This window comes from Eutrema salsugineum, unplaced genomic scaffold, assembly GCF_000478725.1.
Source record: "Eutrema salsugineum unplaced genomic scaffold, Eutsalg1_0 scaffold_12, whole genome shotgun sequence".
Classification (NCBI taxonomy): Eukaryota; Viridiplantae; Streptophyta; class Magnoliopsida; order Brassicales; family Brassicaceae; genus Eutrema; species Eutrema salsugineum.
Window position 1 is genome coordinate 5,733,493 of NW_006256895.1, and position 18,735 is coordinate 5,752,227.

Sequence of the window (18,735 nt, forward strand, 5' to 3'; positions counted from 1 at the left end):
TTATTTAGGTATATTAAAATTAAAGCATCATATTTATCATTCTTAAAATCCATGTTTAATTGTAATTCCGACCGTGAGATCTTATCATCTGATTTATAATGCTATTATAACTTAATTTCTATGCATAAGTTTCTTCTCAAAAGTCTAACGATGTTAGCATCATATTATTATTATTATGTTAAATTGTATTGATTTACGACGGTTTGTTTAAAATTTGTTTTGATAATTATGTTTTGGTTATAAAAACATATAAATAGCTTCCACTAAGACAATCCATTCTCATTATATTCTTTTTTGTACCATAATATTTACTCGATCATTTTTAAGTTTTAGCAGATATGACTACAAGTACCTCCCAATTGACAACCCTGTTCATTGTTGTAGCTTTGGTGTGTGCATTTGTTCCTGTTTCTCTATAGAAGAAGGTGAAGCAAAAAAATTATGGGATACATGCCTTCTTAAAATCACTCCTAAGTGTGCTTTGGATATAATCAGAGTTGTCTTTGGAAACGGAACCATCACTGATGCGTGTTGTCATGATCTTGTCGAAGAAGGAAAAGTGTGTCATGACACGCCGATCAAATACATTTCAGATAGACCCCACCTAGTTGCTAACGAAACCCAATACTTGAAGAAGAGAGATGATTTGTGGACTCACTGTGTCTCAGTCACTAAAACTGATTAAACTGTGTACTGATTATAATATATGATCAAATAAATTCTTAATTTACTTTCATAATATTTTTTTTACCACAAATACTGGTTTCTCCCTTGCAATATAAACAAATTTGTGAAAGAGTATATCTTTGCAGACTGATTTATAAAATGCATAATTATCTACTCATTTTTAAAACTAAAAATTTGTTCATTAAGATTTCTCCAAAATTATCCGAAAGTTGAGTACTGAGAGTCGCAACCAATATTGTTGGCTGAGCTTTAATTTTCGACTAAAATGTATGTCTTAGATCTCTTACAAGTTTTCTTATAAACACTGATTTTAAACTTATGTTGAAAATGTGAAGAACAAAAAGAAATCGAATATACTCTATATTCATCGATTACTTCGAAATCATATATAAAATATCTTACAAAAACATTTATTTTTTCAATTAAAAATTTTTGTTCTCTACTGAGCATAAAGTTTTTTTTATAGGTTGAGAGAAGTCCATATATTTTATAAAATAAATCCTTTTTATGGTAAATGTACTTTGCTAAAGATCGTTCATGAAAAGATTGATAAGCTTGTAGATCTATATATATATATATATATAATCATCAAAAAGTATATCATATGCTTGGAGACAAAAACCGAATAATTTGGATGCTGTGAATATTTTATTGACGAAGCTATTTAAACATGAATATACTATACCAGTTTCAAAATTTTATTTTTTGGTTATTTTTAATGTTATTTTTTGTTATTTTTTTAAAAACAATTATTTTGACTTGTAACATCTGAAAAGTTTCAATTTTGTTTTCTAAAAATATCATCCAATTGACATTGTTTAGTTTTACTTTGTAATTATTCAAGTTGTCAAACTTTATGTCTGTTGACAAGATATTTAAGAATAAATTTTAATTGGACATGTTTTTTTTATTATCATTTTAATATTTCAAACTGTTCAGCAGTATAAACCGAGGATACAAAGTACTGTTTGACAATGATTAATTGTAGTTGTAAGTGTTTATTCATCAATGTTTTTCAAAAAAAATCTAAAATGTCTTTTGTATTCTTAGTATTCATAATCTTAACACCCAATACTATGATATTGGTGAAGGATATTGGTATTCTCGAAAAAGGCAAAGGTTTAAAAAATATTAAATTTGATTACTAATTTATTTGTTACTGCAATCGAATGGTGTATAAATGATAATAAGTGTTACAAAATTGCCAATAAATATCATTATTTAATAAACTATCTAAATTATAGTAGGCACATATAATTTTCACGAATAAATCTTATATTACCTTAGCAAATATTTAAATGACACATGATTTAAAATATTTGTATATGTTATATGTTAAATTGCAAACACCAAATAACTTGAATAAAATCATTTAGTTAAAACTATATTTAAGTATTTGACATTTCAATTTATCACTGACCTAAACTAATATTTTTTAAGGATGATGTGTCTTTCGTTTTTAAGTTAAACATATTGAAACTTATTTAGGTATATTAAAATTAAAGCATCATATTTATCATTCTTAAAATCCATGTTTAATTGTAATTCCGACCGTGAGATCTTATCATCTGATTTATAATGCTATTATAACTTAATTTCTATGGCATAAGTTTCTTCTCAAAAGTCTAACGATGTTAGCATCATATTATTATTATTACGTTAAATTGTATTGATTTACGACGGTTTGTTTAAAATTTGTTTTGATAATTATGTTTTGGTTATAAAAACATATAAATAGCTTCCACTAAGACAATCCATTCTCATTATATTCTTTTTTGTACCATAATATTTACTCGATCATTTTTAAGTTTTAGCAGATATGACTACAAGTACCTCCCAATTGACAACCTTGTTCATTGTTGTAGCTTTGGTGTGTGCATTTGTTCCTGCTTTCTCTGTAGAAGAAGGTGAAGCAAAAACATTATGGGATACATGCCTTCTTAAAATCACTCCTAAGTGTGCTTTGGATATAATCGGAGTTGTCTTTGGAAATGGAACCATCACTGATGCGTGTTGTCATGATCTTGTCGAAGAAGGAAAAGTGTGTCATGACACGCTGATCAAATACATTTCAGATAGACCCCACCTAGTTGCTAACGAAATCCAATACTTGAAGAAGAGAGATGATTTGTGGACTCATTGTGTTTCAGTCACTAAAACTGCTTAAACTGTGTACTGATTATAATATATGATCAAGTAAACTCTTAATTTACTTTCATAATATTTTTTTTACCACAAATACTGGTTTCTCTCTTGCAATATAAACAAATTTGTGAAAGAGTATATCTTAGCAGACTGATTTATAAAATGCATAATTATCTACTCATTTTAAAACTAAAAATTTGTTCATTAAGATTTCTCCAAAATTATCCGAAAGTTGAGTACTGAGAGTCGCAACCAATATTGTTGGCTGAGCTTTAATTTTTGACTAAAATGTATGTCTTAGATCTCTTACAAGTTTTCTTATAAACACTGATTTTAAACTTATGTTGAAAATGTGAAGAACAAAAAGAAATCGAATATACTATATATTCATCGATTACTTCGAAATCATATATAAAATATCTTACAAAAACATTTAACTTTTCAATTAAAATTTTTTGTTCTCTACTCAGCATAAAGTTTTTTTTATAGGTTGAGAAAAGTCCATATATTTTATAAAATAAATCCTTTTTATGGTAAATGTGCTTTGCTAAAGATCGTTCATGAAAAAGATCGATAAGCTTGTATATATATATATATATATATATATATATATATAATCATCAAAATCATATCATATGCTTGGAGACAAAAACCGAATAATTTGGATGCTGTGAATATTTTATTGACGAAGCTATTTAAACATGAATATACTATACCAGTTTCAAAATTTTATTTTTTGGTTATTTTTAATGTTATTTTTTGTTATTTTTTTAAAAACAATTATTTTGACTTGTAACATCTGAAAAGTTTCAATTTTGTTTTCTAAAAATATCATCCAATTGACATTGTTTAGTTTTACTTTGTAATTATTCAAGTTGTCAAACTTTATGTCTATTGACAAGATATTTAAGAAAAAATTTTAATTAGACAGTTTTTTTTATTATCATTTTAATATTTCAAACTTTTCAGCAGTATAAACCGAGGATACATAGTACTGTTTGACAATGATTAATTGTAGTTGTAAGTGTTTATTCATCAATGTTTTTCAAAAAAAATCTAAAATGTCTTTTGTATTCTTAGTATTCATAATCTTAACACCCAATACTATGATATTGGTGAAGGATATTGGTATTCTCGAAAAAGGCAAAGGTTTAAAAAATATTAAATTTGATTATTAATTTATTTGTTACTGCAATCGAATGGTGTATAAAATGATAATAAGTGTTACAAAATAGCCCATAAATGTCATTATTTAATAAACTATCTAAAATATAGTAGGTATGTTATATAATTTTCACGAATAAATCTTATATTACCTTAGCAAATATTTAAATGACACATGATTTAAAATATTTGTATATGTTATATGTTAAATTGCAAACACCAAATAACTTGAATAAAATCATTTAGTTAAAACAATATTTAAGTATTTGACATTTCAATTTATCGCTAACCTAAACTAATATTTTTTAAGGATGATGTGTCTTTCGTTTTTAAGTTAAACATAATGAAACTTATTTAGGTATATTAAAATTAAAGCATCATATTTATCATTCTTAAAATCCATGTTTAATTGTAATTCCGACCATGAGATCTTATCATCTGATTTATAATGCTATTATAACTTAATTTCTATGCATAAGTTTCTTCTCAAAAGTCTAACGATGTTAGCATCATATTATTATTATTACGTTAAATTGTATTGATTGACGACGGTTTGTTTAAAATTTGTTTTGATAATTATGTTTTGGTTATCAAAACATATAAATAGCTTCCACTAAGACAATCCATTCTCATTATATTCTTTTTTGTACCATAATATTTACTCGATCATTTTTAGGTTTTAGCAGATATGACTACAAGTACCTCCCAATTGACAACCCTGTTCATTGTTGTAGCTTTGGTGTGTGCATTTGTTCCTGCTTTCTCTGTAGAAGAAGGTGAAGCAAAAACATTATGGGATACATGCCTTCTTAAAATCACTCCTAAGTGTGCTTTGGATATAATCGGAGTTGTCTTGGAAACGGAACCATCACTGATGCGTGTTGTCATGATCTTGTCGAAGAAGGAAAAGTGTGTCACGACACGCTGATCAAATACATTTCAGATAGACCCCACCTAGTTGCTAACGAAACCCAATACTTGAAGAAGAGAGACGATTTGTGGACTCATTGTGTCTCAGTCACTAAAACTGCTTAAACTTTGTACTGATTATAATATATGATCAAATAAATTCTTAATTTACTTTCATAATTTTTTTTTTTACCACAAATACTAGTTTCTCTCTTGCAATATAAACAAATTTGTGAAAGAGTATATCTTTGCAGACTGATTTCTAAAATGCATAATTATCTACTCATTTTTAAAACTAAAAATTTGTTCATTAAGATATCTCCAAAATTATCCGAAAGTTGAATACTGAGAGTCGCAACCAATATTGTTGGCTGAGCTTTAATTTTCGACTAAAATGTATGTCTTAGATCTCTTACAAGTTTTCTTAAAAACACTGATTTTAAACTTATGTTGAAAATGTGAAGAACAAAAAGAAATCGAATATACTATATTCATCGATTACTTCGAAATCATATATAAAATATCTTACAAAAACATTTATTTTTTTTCAATAAAAAATTTTTGTTCTCTACTCAGCATAAAGTTTTTTTATAGGTTGAGAAAAGTCCATATATTTTATAAAATAAATCCTTTTTATGGTAAATGTGCTTTGCTAAAGAGCGTTCATGAAAAGATTGATAAGCTTATATATATATATATAATCGTCAAAATCATATCATATGCTTGGAGACAAAAACCGAATAATTTGGATGCTTGAATATTTTATTGACGAAGCTATTTAAACATGAATATACTATACCAGTTTCAAAATTTTACTTTTTGGGTTATTTTTAATGTTATTTTTTGTTATTTTTTTAAACAAATTATTTTGACTTGTAACATCTGAAAAGTTTCAATTTTGTTTCTAAAATATCATCCAATTGACATTGTTAGTTTACTTGTATTATTCAAGTTGTCAAACTTTATGGTCTATGGACAAGATATTTAAGAATAAATTTTAATTGGGACATGTTTTTTTTTATTATCATTTTAATATTTCAAACTTTTCAGCAGTATAAACCCGAGGATACAAAGTACTGTTTGACAATGATTAATTGTAGTTGTAAGTTTTTATTCATCAATGTTTTTCAAAAAAAATCTAAAATGTCTTTTGTATTCTTAGTATTCATAATCTTATCACCCAATACTATGATATTGGTGAAGGATATTGGTATTCTCAAAAAGGCAAAGGTTTAAAAAATATTAAATTTGATTAGTAATTTATTTGTTACTGCAATCGAATGGTGTATAAATGATAATAACTGTTACAAAATAGCCAATAAATGTCATTATTTAATAAACTATCTATAATATAGTAGGTATGTTATATAATTTTCACGAATAAATCTTATATTACCTTAGCAAATATTTAAATGACACATGATTTAAAATATTTGTATATGTTATATGTTAAATTGCAAACACCAAATAACTTGAATAAAATCATTTAGTTAAAACTATATTTAAGTATTTGACATTTCAATTTATCACTGACCTAAACTAATATTTTTTAAGGATGATGTGTCTTTCGTTTTTAAGTTAAACATAATGAAACTTATTTAGGTATATTAAAATTAAAGCATCATATTTATCATTCTTAGAATCCATGTTTAATTGTAATTCCGACCGTGAGATCTTATCATCTGATTTATAATGCTATTATAACTTAATTTCTATGCATAAGTTTCTTCTCAAAAGTCTAACGATGTTAGCATCATATATTATAATTATGTTAAATTTTATTGATTTACGACGGTTTGTTTAAAATTTGTTTTGATAATTATGTTTTGGTTATAAAAACATATAAATAGCTTCCACTAAGACAATCCATTCTCATTATATTTTTTTTTGTACCAAAATATTTACTCGATCGTTTTTAAGTTTTAGCAGATATGACTACAAGTACCTCCCAATTGACAACCCTGTTCATTGTTGTAGCTTTGGTGTGTGCATTTGTTCCTGCTTTCTCTGTAGAAGAAGGTGAAGCAAAAACATTATGGGATACATGCCTTCTTAAAATCACTCCTAAGTGTGCTTTGGATATAATCGGAGTTGTCTTTGGAAACGGAACCATCACTGATGTGTGTTGTCATGATCTTGTCGAAGAAGGAAAAGTGTGTCACGACACGCTGATCAAATACATTTCAGATATACCCCACCTAGTTGCTAACGAAACCCAATACTTGAAGAAGAGAGATGATTTGTGGACTCATTGTGTCTCAGTCACTAAAACTGCTTAAACTGTGTACTGATTATAATATATGATCAAATAAATTCTTAATTTACTTTCATAATATTTTTTTTCTACCACAAATACTGTTGTCTCTCTTGCAGTATAAACAAATTTGTGAAAGAGTATATCTTTGCAGACTGATTTTCTAAAATGCATAATTATCTACTCATTTTTAAAACTAAAAATTTGTTCATTAAGATATCTCCAAAATTATCCGAAAGTGTAATACTGAGAGTTGCAACCAATATTGTTGGCTGAGCTTTAATTTTCGACTAAAATGTATGTCTTAGATCTCTTACAAGTTTTCTTAAAAACACTGATTTTAAACTTATGTTGAAAATGTGAAGAACAAAAAGAAATCGAATATACTATATTCATCGATTACTTCGAAATCATATGTAAAATATCTTACAAAAATATTTATTTTTTTTCAATAAAATTTTTTTGTTCTCTACTCAGCATAAATTTTTTTTTATAGGTTGAGAAAAGTCCATATATTTTATAAAATAAATCCTTTTTATGGTAAATGTGCTTTGCTAAAGAGCGTTCATGAAAAGATAGATAAGCTTGTATATATATATATATAATCGTCAAAATCATATCATATGCTTGGAGACAAAAACCGAATAATTTGGATGCTGTTAATATTTTATTGACGAAGCTATTTAAACATGAATATACTATACCAGTTTCAAAATTTTACTTTTTGGTTATTTTTAATGTTATTTTTGTTATTTTTTGAAAAAAAAATTATTTTGACTTGTAACATCTGAAAAGTTTCAATTTTGTTTTCTAAAAATATCATCCAATTGACATTGTTTAGTTTTACTTTGTAATTATTCAAGTTGTCAAACTTTATGTCTATTGACATGATATTTAAGAATAAATTTTAATTGGACATGTTTTTTTTTATTATCATTTTAATATTTCAAACTTTTCAGCAGTATAAACCGAGGATACAAAGTACTGTTTGACAATGATTAATTGTAGTTGTAAGTTTTTATTCATCAATGTTTTTCAAAAAAAATCTAAAATGTCTTTTGTATTCTTAGTATTCATAATCTTATCACCCAATACTATGATATTGGTGAAGGATATTGGTATTCTCAAAAAGGCAAAGGTTTAAAAAATATTAAATTTGATTAGTAATTTATTTGTTACTGCAATCGAATGGTGTATAAATGATAATAACTGTTACAAAATAGCCAATAAATGTCATTATTTAATAAACTATCTATAATATAGTAGGTATGTTATATAATTTTCACGAATAAATCTTATATTACCTTAGCAAATATTTAAATGACACATGATTTAAAATATTTGTATATGTTATATGTTAAATTGCAAACACCAAATAACTTGAATAAAATCATTTAGTTAAAACTATATTTAAGTATTTGACATTTCAATTTATCACTGACCTAAACTAATATTTTTTAAGGATGATGTGTCTTTCGTTTTTAAGTTAAACATAATGAAACTTATTTAGGTATATTAAAATTAAAGCATCATATTTATCATTCTTAAAATCCATGTTTAATTGTAATTCCGACCGTGAGATCTTATCATCTGATTTATAATGCTATTATAACTTAATTTCTATGCATAAGTTTCTTCTCAAAAGTCTAACGATGTTAGCATCATATATTATAATTATGTTAAATTTTATTGATTTACGACGGTTTGTTTAAAATTTGTTTTGATAATTATGTTTTGGTTATAAAAACATATAAATAGCTTCCACTAAGACAATCCATTCTCATTATATTCTTTTTTGTACCATAATATTTACTCGATCATTTTTAAGTTTTAGCAGATATGACTACAAGTACCTCCCAATTGACAACCCTGTTCATTGTTGTAGCTTTGGTGTGTGCATTTGTTCCTGCTTTCTCTGTAGAAGAAGGTGAAGCAAAAACATTATGGGATACATGCCTTCTTAAAATCACTCCTAAGTGTGCTTTGGATATAATCGGAGTTGTCTTTGGAAACGGAACCATTACTGATGCGTGTTGTCATGATCTTGTCGAAGAAGGAAAAGTGTGTCACGACACGCTGATCAAATACATTTCAGATAGACCCCACCTAGTTGCTAACGAAACCCAATACTTGAAGAAGAGAGATGATTTGTGGACTCATTGTGTCTCAGTCACTAAAACTGCTTAAACTGTGTACTGATTATAATATATGATCAAATAAATTCTTAATTTACTTTCATAATATTTGTTTTCTACCACAAATACTGTTGTCTCTCTTGCAGTATAAACAAATTTGTGAAAGAGTATATCTTTGCAGACTGATTTCTAAAATGCATAATTATCTACTCATTTTTAAAACTAAAAATTTGTTCATTAAGATATCTCCAAAATTATCCGAAAGTGTAATACTGAGAGTCGCAACCAATATTGTTGGCTGAGCTTTAATTTTCGACTAAAATGTATGTCTTAGATCTCTTACAAGTTTTCTTAAAAACACTGATTTTAAACTTATGTTGAAAATGTGAAAAACAAAAAGAAATCGAATATACTATATTCATCGATTACTTCGAAATCATATATAAAATATCTTACAAAAACATTTATTTTTTTTCAATAAATTTTTTTTGTTCTCTACTCAGCATAAAGTTTTTTTTTATAGGTTGAAAAAAGTCCATATATTTTATAAAATAAATCCTTTTTATGGTAAATGTGCTTTGGTAAAGAGCGTTCATGAAAAGATCGATAATCTTGTATATATATATATATATATATATATATATATATATATATAATCGTCAAAATCATATCATATGCTTGGAGACAAAAACCGAATAATTTGGATGCTGTGAATATTTTATTGACGAAGCTATTTAAACATGAATATACTATACCAGTTTCAAAATTTTACTTTTTGGTTATTTTTAATGTTATTTTTGGTTATTTTTTGAAAAAAAAATTATTTTGACTTGTAACATCTGAAAAGTTTCAATTTTGTTTTCTAAAAATATCATCCAATTGACATTGTTTAGTTTTACTTTGTAATTATTCAAGTTGTCAAACTTTATGTCTATTGACAAGATATTTAAGAATAAATTTTAATTGGACATGTTTTTTTTAATTATCATTTTAATATTTCAAACTTTTCAGCAGTATAAACCGAGGATACAAAGTACTGTATGACAATGATTAATTGTAGTTGTAAGTGTTTATTCTTCAATGTTTTTCAAAAAAAAACTAAAATGTCTTTTGTATTCTTAGTATTCATAATCTTAACACCCAATACTATGATATTGGTGAAGGATATTGGTATTCTCGAAAAAGGCAAAGGTTTAAAAAATATTAAATTTGATTATTAATTTATTTGTTACTGCAATCGAATGGTGTATAAATGATAATAAGTGTTACAAAATAGCCAATAAATGTCATTATTTAATAAACTATCTAAAATATAGTAGGTATGTTATATAATTTTCACGAATAAATCTTATATTACCTTAGCAAATATTTAAATTACACATGATTTAAAATATTTGTATATGTTATATGTTAAATTGCAAACACCAAATAACTTGAATAAAATCATTTAGTTAAAACTATATTTAAGTATTTGACATTTCAATTTATCACTGACCTAAACTAATATTTTTTAAGGATGATGTGTCTTTCGTTTTTAAGTTAAACATAATGAAACTTATTTAGGTATAATAAAATTAAAGCATCATATTTATCATTCTTAAAATCCATGTTTAATTGTAATTCCGACCGTGAGATCTTATCGTCTGATTTATAATGCTATTATAACTTAATTTCTATGCATAAGTTTCTTCTCAAAAGTCTAACGATGTTAGCATCATATTATTATTATTATGTTAAATTGTATTGATTTACGACGGTTTGTTTAAAATTTGTTTTGATAATTATGTTTTGGTTATAAAAACATATAAATAGCTTCCACTAAGACAATCTATTCTCATTATATTTTTTTTTGTACCATAATATTTACTCGATCATTTTTAAGTTTTAGCAGATATGACTACAAGTACCTCCCAATTGACAACTCTGTTCATTGTTGTAGATTTGGTGTGTACATTTGTTCCTGCTTTCTCTGTAGAAGAAGGTGAAGCAAAAACATTATGGAATACATGCCTTCTTAAAATCACTCCTAAGTGTGCTTTGGATATAATCGGAGTTGTCTTTGAAAACGGAACCATCACTGATGCGTGTTGTCATGATCTTGTCGAAGAAGGAAAAGTGTGTCACGACACCTGATCAAATACATTTCAGATATACCCCACCTAGTTGCTAACGAAACCCAATACTTGAAGAAGAGAGATGATTTGTGGACTCATTGTGTCTCAGTCACTAAAACTGCTTAAATTGTGTACTGATTTTAATATATGATCAAATAAATTCTTAATTTACTTTCATAATATTTTTTTTACCACAAATACTGTTGTCTCTCTTGCAATATAAACAAATTTGTGAAAGAGTATATCTTTGTAGACTGATTTCTAAAATGCATAATTATCTACTCATTTTTAAAACTAAAAATTTGTTCATTAAGATTTCTCCAAAATTATCCGAAAGTTGAGTACTGAGAGTTGCAACCAATATTGTTGGCTGAGCTTTAATTTTTGACTAAAATGTATGTCTTAGATCTCTTACAAGTTTTCTTATAAACACTGATTTTAAACTTATGTTGAAAATGTGAAGAACAAAAAGAAATCGAATATACTATATTCATTGATTACTTCGAAATCATATATAAAATATCTTACAAAAACATTTATTTTTTTTTCAATTAAAAATTTTTGTTCTACTCAGCATAAAGTTTTTTTTATAGGTTGAGAAAAGTCCATATATTTTATAAAATAAATCCTTTTTATGGTAAATGTGCTTTGCTAAAGATCGTTCATGTAAAGATCGATAAGCTTGTATATATATATATATATAATCGTCAAAATCATATCATATGCTTGGAGACAAAAACCGAATAATTTGGATGCTGTTAATATTTTATTGACGAAGCTATTTAAACATGAATATACTATACCAGTTTCAAAATTTTACTTTTTGGTTATTTTTAATGTTATTTTTGTTATTTTTTGAAAAAAAAATTATTTTGACTTGTAACATCTGAAAAGTTTCAATTTTGTTTTCTAAAAATATCATCCAATTGACATTGTTTAGTTTTACTTTGTAATTATTCAAGTTGTCAAACTTTATGTCTATTGACATGATATTTAAGAATAAATTTTAATTGGACATGTTTTTTTTTATTATCATTTTAATATTTCAAACTTTTCAGCAGTATAAACCGAGGATACAAAGTACTGTTTGACAATGATTAATTGTAGTTGTAAGTTTTTATTCATCAATGTTTTTCAAAAAAAATCTAAAATGTCTTTTGTATTCTTAGTATTCATAATCTTATCACCCAATACTATGATATTGGTGAAGGATATTGGTATTCTCAAAAAGGCAAAGGTTTAAAAAATATTAAATTTGATTAGTAATTTATTTGTTACTGCAATCGAATGGTGTATAAATGATAATAAGTGTTACAAAATTGCCAATAAATATCATTATTTAATAAACTATCTAAATTATAGTAGGCACATATAATTTTCACGAATAAATCTTATATTACCTTAGCAAATATTTAAATGACACATGATTTAAAATATTTGTATATGTTATATGTTAAATTGCAAACACCAAATAACTTGAATAAAATCATTTAGTTAAAACTATATTTAAGTATTTGACATTTCAATTTATCACTGACCTAAACTAATATTTTTTAAGGATGATGTGTCTTTCGTTTTTAAGTTAAACATATTGAAACTTATTTAGGTATATTAAAATTAAAGCATCATATTTATCATTCTTAAAATCCATGTTTAATTGTAATTCCGACCGTGAGATCTTATCATCTGATTTATAATGCTATTATAACTTAATTTCTATGGCATAAGTTTCTTCTCAAAAGTCTAACGATGTTAGCATCATATTATTATTATTACGTTAAATTGTATTGATTTACGACGGTTTGTTTAAAATTTGTTTTGATAATTATGTTTTGGTTATAAAAACATATAAATAGCTTCCACTAAGACAATCCATTCTCATTATATTCTTTTTTGTACCATAATATTTACTCGATCATTTTTAAGTTTTAGCAGATATGACTACAAGTACCTCCCAATTGACAACCTTGTTCATTGTTGTAGCTTTGGTGTGTGCATTTGTTCCTGCTTTCTCTGTAGAAGAAGGTGAAGCAAAAACATTATGGGATACATGCCTTCTTAAAATCACTCCTAAGTGTGCTTTGGATATAATCGGAGTTGTCTTTGGAAATGGAACCATCACTGATGCGTGTTGTCATGATCTTGTCGAAGAAGGAAAAGTGTGTCATGACACGCTGATCAAATACATTTCAGATAGACCCCACCTAGTTGCTAACGAAACCCAATACTTGAAGAAGAGAGATGATTTGTGGACTCATTGTGTCTCAGTCACTAAAACTGCTTAAACTGTGTACTGATTATAATATATGATCAAATAAATTCTTAATTTACTTTCATAATATTTGTTTTCTACCACAAATACTGTTGTCTCTCTTGCAGTATAAACAAATTTGTGAAAGAGTATATCTTTGCAGACTGATTTCTAAAATGCATAATTATCTACTCATTTTTAAAACTAAAAATTTGTTCATTAAGATATCTCCAAATTTATCCGAAAGTGTAATACTGAGAGTCGCAACCAATATTGTTGGCTGAGCTTTAATTTTCGACTAAAATGTATGTCTTAGATCTCTTACAAGTTTTCTTAAAAACACTGATTTTAAACTTATGTTGAAAATGTGAAAAACAAAAAGAAATCGAATATACTATATTCATCGATTACTTCGAAATCATATATAAAATATCTTACAAAAACATTTCTTTTTTTTCAATAATTTTTTTTTGTTCTCTACTCAGCATAAAGTTTTTTTTATAGGTTGAGAAAAGTCCATATATTTTATAAAATAAATCCTTTTTATGGTAAATGTGCTTTGCTAAAGAGCGTTCATGAAAATATAGATAAGCTTGTATATATATATATATAATCGTCAAAATCATATCATATGCTTGGAGACAAAAACCGAATAATTTGGATGCTGTTAATATTTTATTGACGAAGCTATTTAAACATGAATATACTATACCAGTTTCAAAATTTTACTTTTTGGTTATTTTTAATGTTATTTTTGGTTATTTTTTGAAAAAAAATTTATTTTGACTTGTAACATCCGAAAAGTTTCAATTTTGTTTTCTAAAAATATCATCCAATTGACATTGTTTAGTTTTACTTTGTAATTATTCAAGCTGTCAAACTTTATGTCTATTGACAAGATATTTAAGAATAAATTTTAATTGGACATGTTTTTTTTAATTATCATTTTAATATTTCAAACTTTTCAGCAGTATAAACCGAGGATACAAAGTACTGTATGACAATGATTAATTGTACTTGTAAGTGTTTATTCTCAATGTTTTTCAAAAAAAAAACTAAAATGTCTTTTGTATTCTTAGTATTCATAATCTTAACACCCAATACTATGATATTGGTGAAGGATATTGGTATTCTCGAAAAAGGCAAAGGTTTAAAAAATATTAAATTTGATTATTAATTTATTTGTTACTGCAATCGAATGGTGTATAAATGATAATAAGTGTTACAAAATAGCCAATAAATGTCATTATTTAATAAACTATCTAAAATATAGTAGGTATGTTATATAATTTTCACGAATAAATCTTATATTACCTTAGCAAATATTTAAATTACACATGATTTAAAATATTTGTATATGTTATATGTTAAATTGCAAACACCAAATAACTTGAATAAAATCATTTAGTTAAAACAATATTTAAGTATTTGACATTTCAATTTATCACTGACCTAAACTAATATTTTTTAAGGATGATGTGTCTTTCGTTTTTAAGTTAAACATAATGAAACTTATTTAGGTATAATAAAATTAAAGCATCATATTTATCATTCTTAAAATCCATGTTTAATTGTAATTCCGACCGTGAGATCTTATCGTCTGATTTATAATGCTATTATAACTTAATTTCTATGCATAAGTTTCTTCTCAAAAGTCTAACGATGTTAGCATCATATTATTATTATTATGTTAAATTGTATTGATTTACGACGGTTTGTTTAAAATTTGTTTTGATAATTATGTTTTGGTTATAAAAACATATAAATAGCTTCCACTAAGACAATCCATTCTCATTATATTCTTTTTTGTACCATAATATTTACTCTATCATTTTTAAGTTTTAGCAGATATGACTACAAGTACCTCCCAATTGACAACCCTGTTCATTGTTGTAGATTTGGTGTGTACATTTGTTCCTGCTTTCTCTGTAGAAGAAGGTGAAGCAAAAACATTATGGGATACATGCCTTCTTAAAATCACTCCTAAGTGTGCTTTGGATATAATCGGAGTTGTCTTTGGAAACGGAACCATCACTGATGCGTGTTGTCATGATCTTGTCGAAGAAGGAAAAGTGTGTCACGACACGCTGATCAAATACATTTCAGATAGACCCCACCTAGTTGCTAACGAAACCCAATACTTGAAGAAGAGAGATGATTTATGGACTCATTGTATCTCAGTCACTAAAACTGTTTAAACTGTGTACTGATTATAATATATGATCAAATAAATTCTTAATGTACTTTCATAATATTTTTTTTACCACAAATACTGGTTTCTCTCTTGCAATATAAACAAATTTGTGAAAGAGTATATCTTTGCAGACTGATTTCTAAAATGCATAATTATCTACTCATTTTTAAAACTAAAAATTTGTTCATTAAGATTTCTCCAAAATTATCCGAAAGTTGAGTACTGAGAGTCGTAACAAATATTGTTGGCTGAGCTTTAATTTTCGACTAAAATGTATGTCTTAGATCTCTTACAAGTTTTCTTATAAACACTGATTTTAAACTTATGTTGAAAATGTGAAAAACAAAAAGAAATCGAATATACTATATTCATCGATTACTTCGAAATCATATATAAAATATCTTACAAAAACATTTATTTTTTTTCAATAAATTTTTTTTGTTCTCTACTCAGCATAAAGTTTTTTTTATAGGTTGAGAAAAGTCCATATATTTTATAAAATAAATCCTTTTTATGGTAAATGTGCTTTGCTAAAGAGCGTTCATGAAAAGATCGATAATCTTGTATATATATATATATATATATATATATATATATATATATAATCGTCAAAATCATATCATATGCTTGGAGACAAAAACCGAATAATTTGGATGCTGTGAATCTTTTATTGACGAAGCTATTTAAACATGAATATACTATACCAGTTTCAAAATTTTACTTTTTGGTTATTTTTAATGTTATTTTTGGTTATTTTTTGAAAAAAATTTATTTTGACTTGTAACATCTGAAAAGTTTCAATTTTGTTTTCTAAAAATATCATCCAATTGACATTGTTTAGTTTTACTTTGTAATTATTCAAGTTGTCAAACTTTATGTCTATTGACAAGATATTTAAGAATAAATTTTAATTGGACATGTTTTTTTTAATTATCATTTTAATATTTCAAACTTTTCAGCAGTATAAACCGAGGATACAAAGTACTGTATGACAATGATTAATTGTAGTTGTAAGTGTTTATTCTTCAATGTTTTTCAAAAAAAAACTAAAATGTCTTTTGTATTCTTAGTATTCATAATCTTAACACCCAATACTATGATATTGGTGAAGGATATTGGTATTCTCGAAAAAGGCAAAGGTTTAAAAAATATTAAATTTGATTATTAATTTATTTGTTACTGCAATCGAATGGTGTATAAATGATAATAAGTGTTACAAAATAGCCAATAAATGTCATTATTTAATAAACTATCTAAAATATAGTAGGTATGTTATATAATTTTCACGAATAAATCTTATATTACCTTAGCAAATATTTAAATTACACATGATTTAAAATATTTGTATATGTTATATGTTAAATTGCAAACACCAAATAACTTGAATAAAATCATTTAGTTAAAACTATATTTAAGTATTTGACATTTCAATTTATCACTGACCTAAACTAATATTTTTTAAGGATGATGTGTCTTTCGTTTTTAAGTTAAACATAATGAAACTTATTTAGGTATAATAAAATTAAAGCATCATATTTATCATTCTTAAAATCCATGTTTAATTGTAATTCCGACCGTGAGATCTTATCGTCTGATTTATAATGCTATTATAACTTAATTTCTATGCATAAGTTTCTTCTCAAAAGTCTAACGATGTTAGCATCATATTATTATTATTATGTTAAATTGTATTGATTTACGACGGTTTGTTTAAAATTTGTTTTGATAATTATGTTTTGGTTATAAAAACATATAAATAGCTTCCACTAAGACAATCTATTCTCATTATATTTTTTTTTGTACCATAATATTTACTCGATCATTTTTAAGTTTTAGCAGATATGACTACAAGTACCTCCCAATTGACAACCCTGTTCATTGTTGTAGATTTGGTGTGTACATTTGTTCCTGCTTTCTCTGTAGAAGAAGGTGAAGCAAAAACATTATGGAATACATGCCTTCTTAAAATCACTCCTAAGTGTGCTTTGGATATAATCGGAGTTGTCTTTGGAAACGGAACCATCACTGATGCGTGTTGTCATGATCTTGTCGAAGAAGGAAAAATGTGTCACGACACGCTGATCAAATACATTTCAGATAGACCCCACCTAGTTGCTAACGAAACCCAATAATTGAAGAAGAGAGATGATTTGTGGATTCATTGTATCTCAGTCACTAAAACTGCTTAAACTGTGTTCTGATTTTAATATATGATCAAATAAATTCTTAATTTACTTTCATAATATTTTTTTTACCACAAATACTGTTGTCTCTCTTGCAATATAAACAAATTTGTGAAAGAGTATATCTTTGCAGACTGATTTCTAAAATGCATAATTATCTACTCATTTTTAAAACTAAAAATTTGTTCACTAAGATATCTCAAAAATTATCCGAAAGTTGAATACTGAGAGTCGCAACCAATATTGTTGGCTGAGCTTTAATTTTCGACTAAAATGTATGTCTTAGATCTCTTACAAGTTTTCATAAAAACACTGATTTTAAACTTATGTTGAAAATGTGAAGAACAAAAAGAAATCGAATATACTATATTCATCGATTACTTCGAAATCATAAATAAAATATCTTACAAAAACATTTTTTTTTTTCAATTAAAAATTTTTGTCTCTACTCAGCATAAAGTTTTTTTTATAGGTTGAGAAAAGTCCATATATTTTATAAAATAAATCTTTTTTATGGTAAATGTGCTTTGCTAAAGATCGTTCATGAAAAGATCGATAAGCTTGTATATATATATATATATATAATTGTCAACATCATATCATATGCTTGGAGACAAAAACCGAATAATTTGGATGCTGTGAATCTTTTATTGACGAAGCTATTTAAACATGAATATACTTTACCAGTTTCAAAATTTT

The 18,735-nt window shown here is 25.8% G+C and overlaps 7 protein-coding genes and 2 pseudogenes across 7 annotated transcripts in view; all 9 read left to right on the forward strand.

The window, feature by feature from the left end:
• LOC112089145 overlaps positions 1–685 on the forward strand; it is a 2,896-nt gene extending 2,211 nt beyond the window's left edge. Inside the window, exon 2 of the mRNA XM_024160123.1 lies at positions 426–685. Within this exon, the coding sequence (XP_024015891.1) occupies positions 426–685 (260 nt within the window). The remainder of the gene's footprint in view (positions 1–425) is intronic.
• A 1,821-nt stretch (positions 686–2,506) lies between these two features.
• LOC18025521 lies at positions 2,507–2,854 on the forward strand. The gene has a single exon (XM_006408700.1). It carries the CDS (start codon positions 2,507–2,509, stop codon positions 2,852–2,854), a length of 348 nt encoding a protein of 115 aa, XP_006408763.1.
• A 1,830-nt stretch (positions 2,855–4,684) lies between these two features.
• On the forward strand, positions 4,685–5,031 carry LOC18025522 (annotated as a pseudogene).
• Positions 5,032–6,836: 1,805 nt separating this feature from the next.
• LOC18025523 lies at positions 6,837–7,184 on the forward strand. Its single transcript, XM_006408702.1, has one exon. It carries the CDS (start codon positions 6,837–6,839, stop codon positions 7,182–7,184), a length of 348 nt encoding a protein of 115 aa, XP_006408765.1.
• A 1,814-nt stretch (positions 7,185–8,998) lies between these two features.
• Positions 8,999–9,346, forward strand: LOC18025524. Its single transcript, XM_006408703.1, has one exon. It carries the CDS (start codon positions 8,999–9,001, stop codon positions 9,344–9,346), a length of 348 nt encoding a protein of 115 aa, XP_006408766.1.
• A 1,841-nt stretch (positions 9,347–11,187) lies between these two features.
• On the forward strand, positions 11,188–11,534 carry LOC18025525 (annotated as a pseudogene).
• Positions 11,535–13,345: 1,811 nt separating this feature from the next.
• On the forward strand, positions 13,346–13,693 carry LOC18025526. The gene has a single exon (XM_006408705.1). It carries the CDS (start codon positions 13,346–13,348, stop codon positions 13,691–13,693), a length of 348 nt encoding a protein of 115 aa, XP_006408768.1.
• A 1,816-nt stretch (positions 13,694–15,509) lies between these two features.
• On the forward strand, positions 15,510–15,857 carry LOC18025527. The gene has a single exon (XM_006408706.1). It carries the CDS (start codon positions 15,510–15,512, stop codon positions 15,855–15,857), a length of 348 nt encoding a protein of 115 aa, XP_006408769.1.
• Positions 15,858–17,694: 1,837 nt separating this feature from the next.
• On the forward strand, positions 17,695–17,985 carry LOC18025528. Its single transcript, XM_024160307.1, has one exon. It carries the CDS (start codon positions 17,695–17,697, stop codon positions 17,983–17,985), a length of 291 nt encoding a protein of 96 aa, XP_024016075.1.
• Positions 17,986–18,735: the final 750 nt, after the last annotated feature.

Excerpts from the sequence above, each read along its gene's own strand:
- LOC18025524 (XM_006408703.1), top strand. The coding sequence starts at position 8,999 with ATGACTACAAGTACCTCCCAATTGACAACCCTGTTCATTGTTGTAGCT.
- LOC18025528 (XM_024160307.1), top strand. The coding sequence starts at position 17,695 with ATGACTACAAGTACCTCCCAATTGACAACCCTGTTCATTGTTGTAGAT.
- LOC18025526 (XM_006408705.1), top strand. The coding sequence starts at position 13,346 with ATGACTACAAGTACCTCCCAATTGACAACCTTGTTCATTGTTGTAGCT.
- LOC18025523 (XM_006408702.1), top strand. The coding sequence starts at position 6,837 with ATGACTACAAGTACCTCCCAATTGACAACCCTGTTCATTGTTGTAGCT.
- LOC18025521 (XM_006408700.1), top strand. The coding sequence starts at position 2,507 with ATGACTACAAGTACCTCCCAATTGACAACCTTGTTCATTGTTGTAGCT.
- LOC18025527 (XM_006408706.1), top strand. The coding sequence starts at position 15,510 with ATGACTACAAGTACCTCCCAATTGACAACCCTGTTCATTGTTGTAGAT.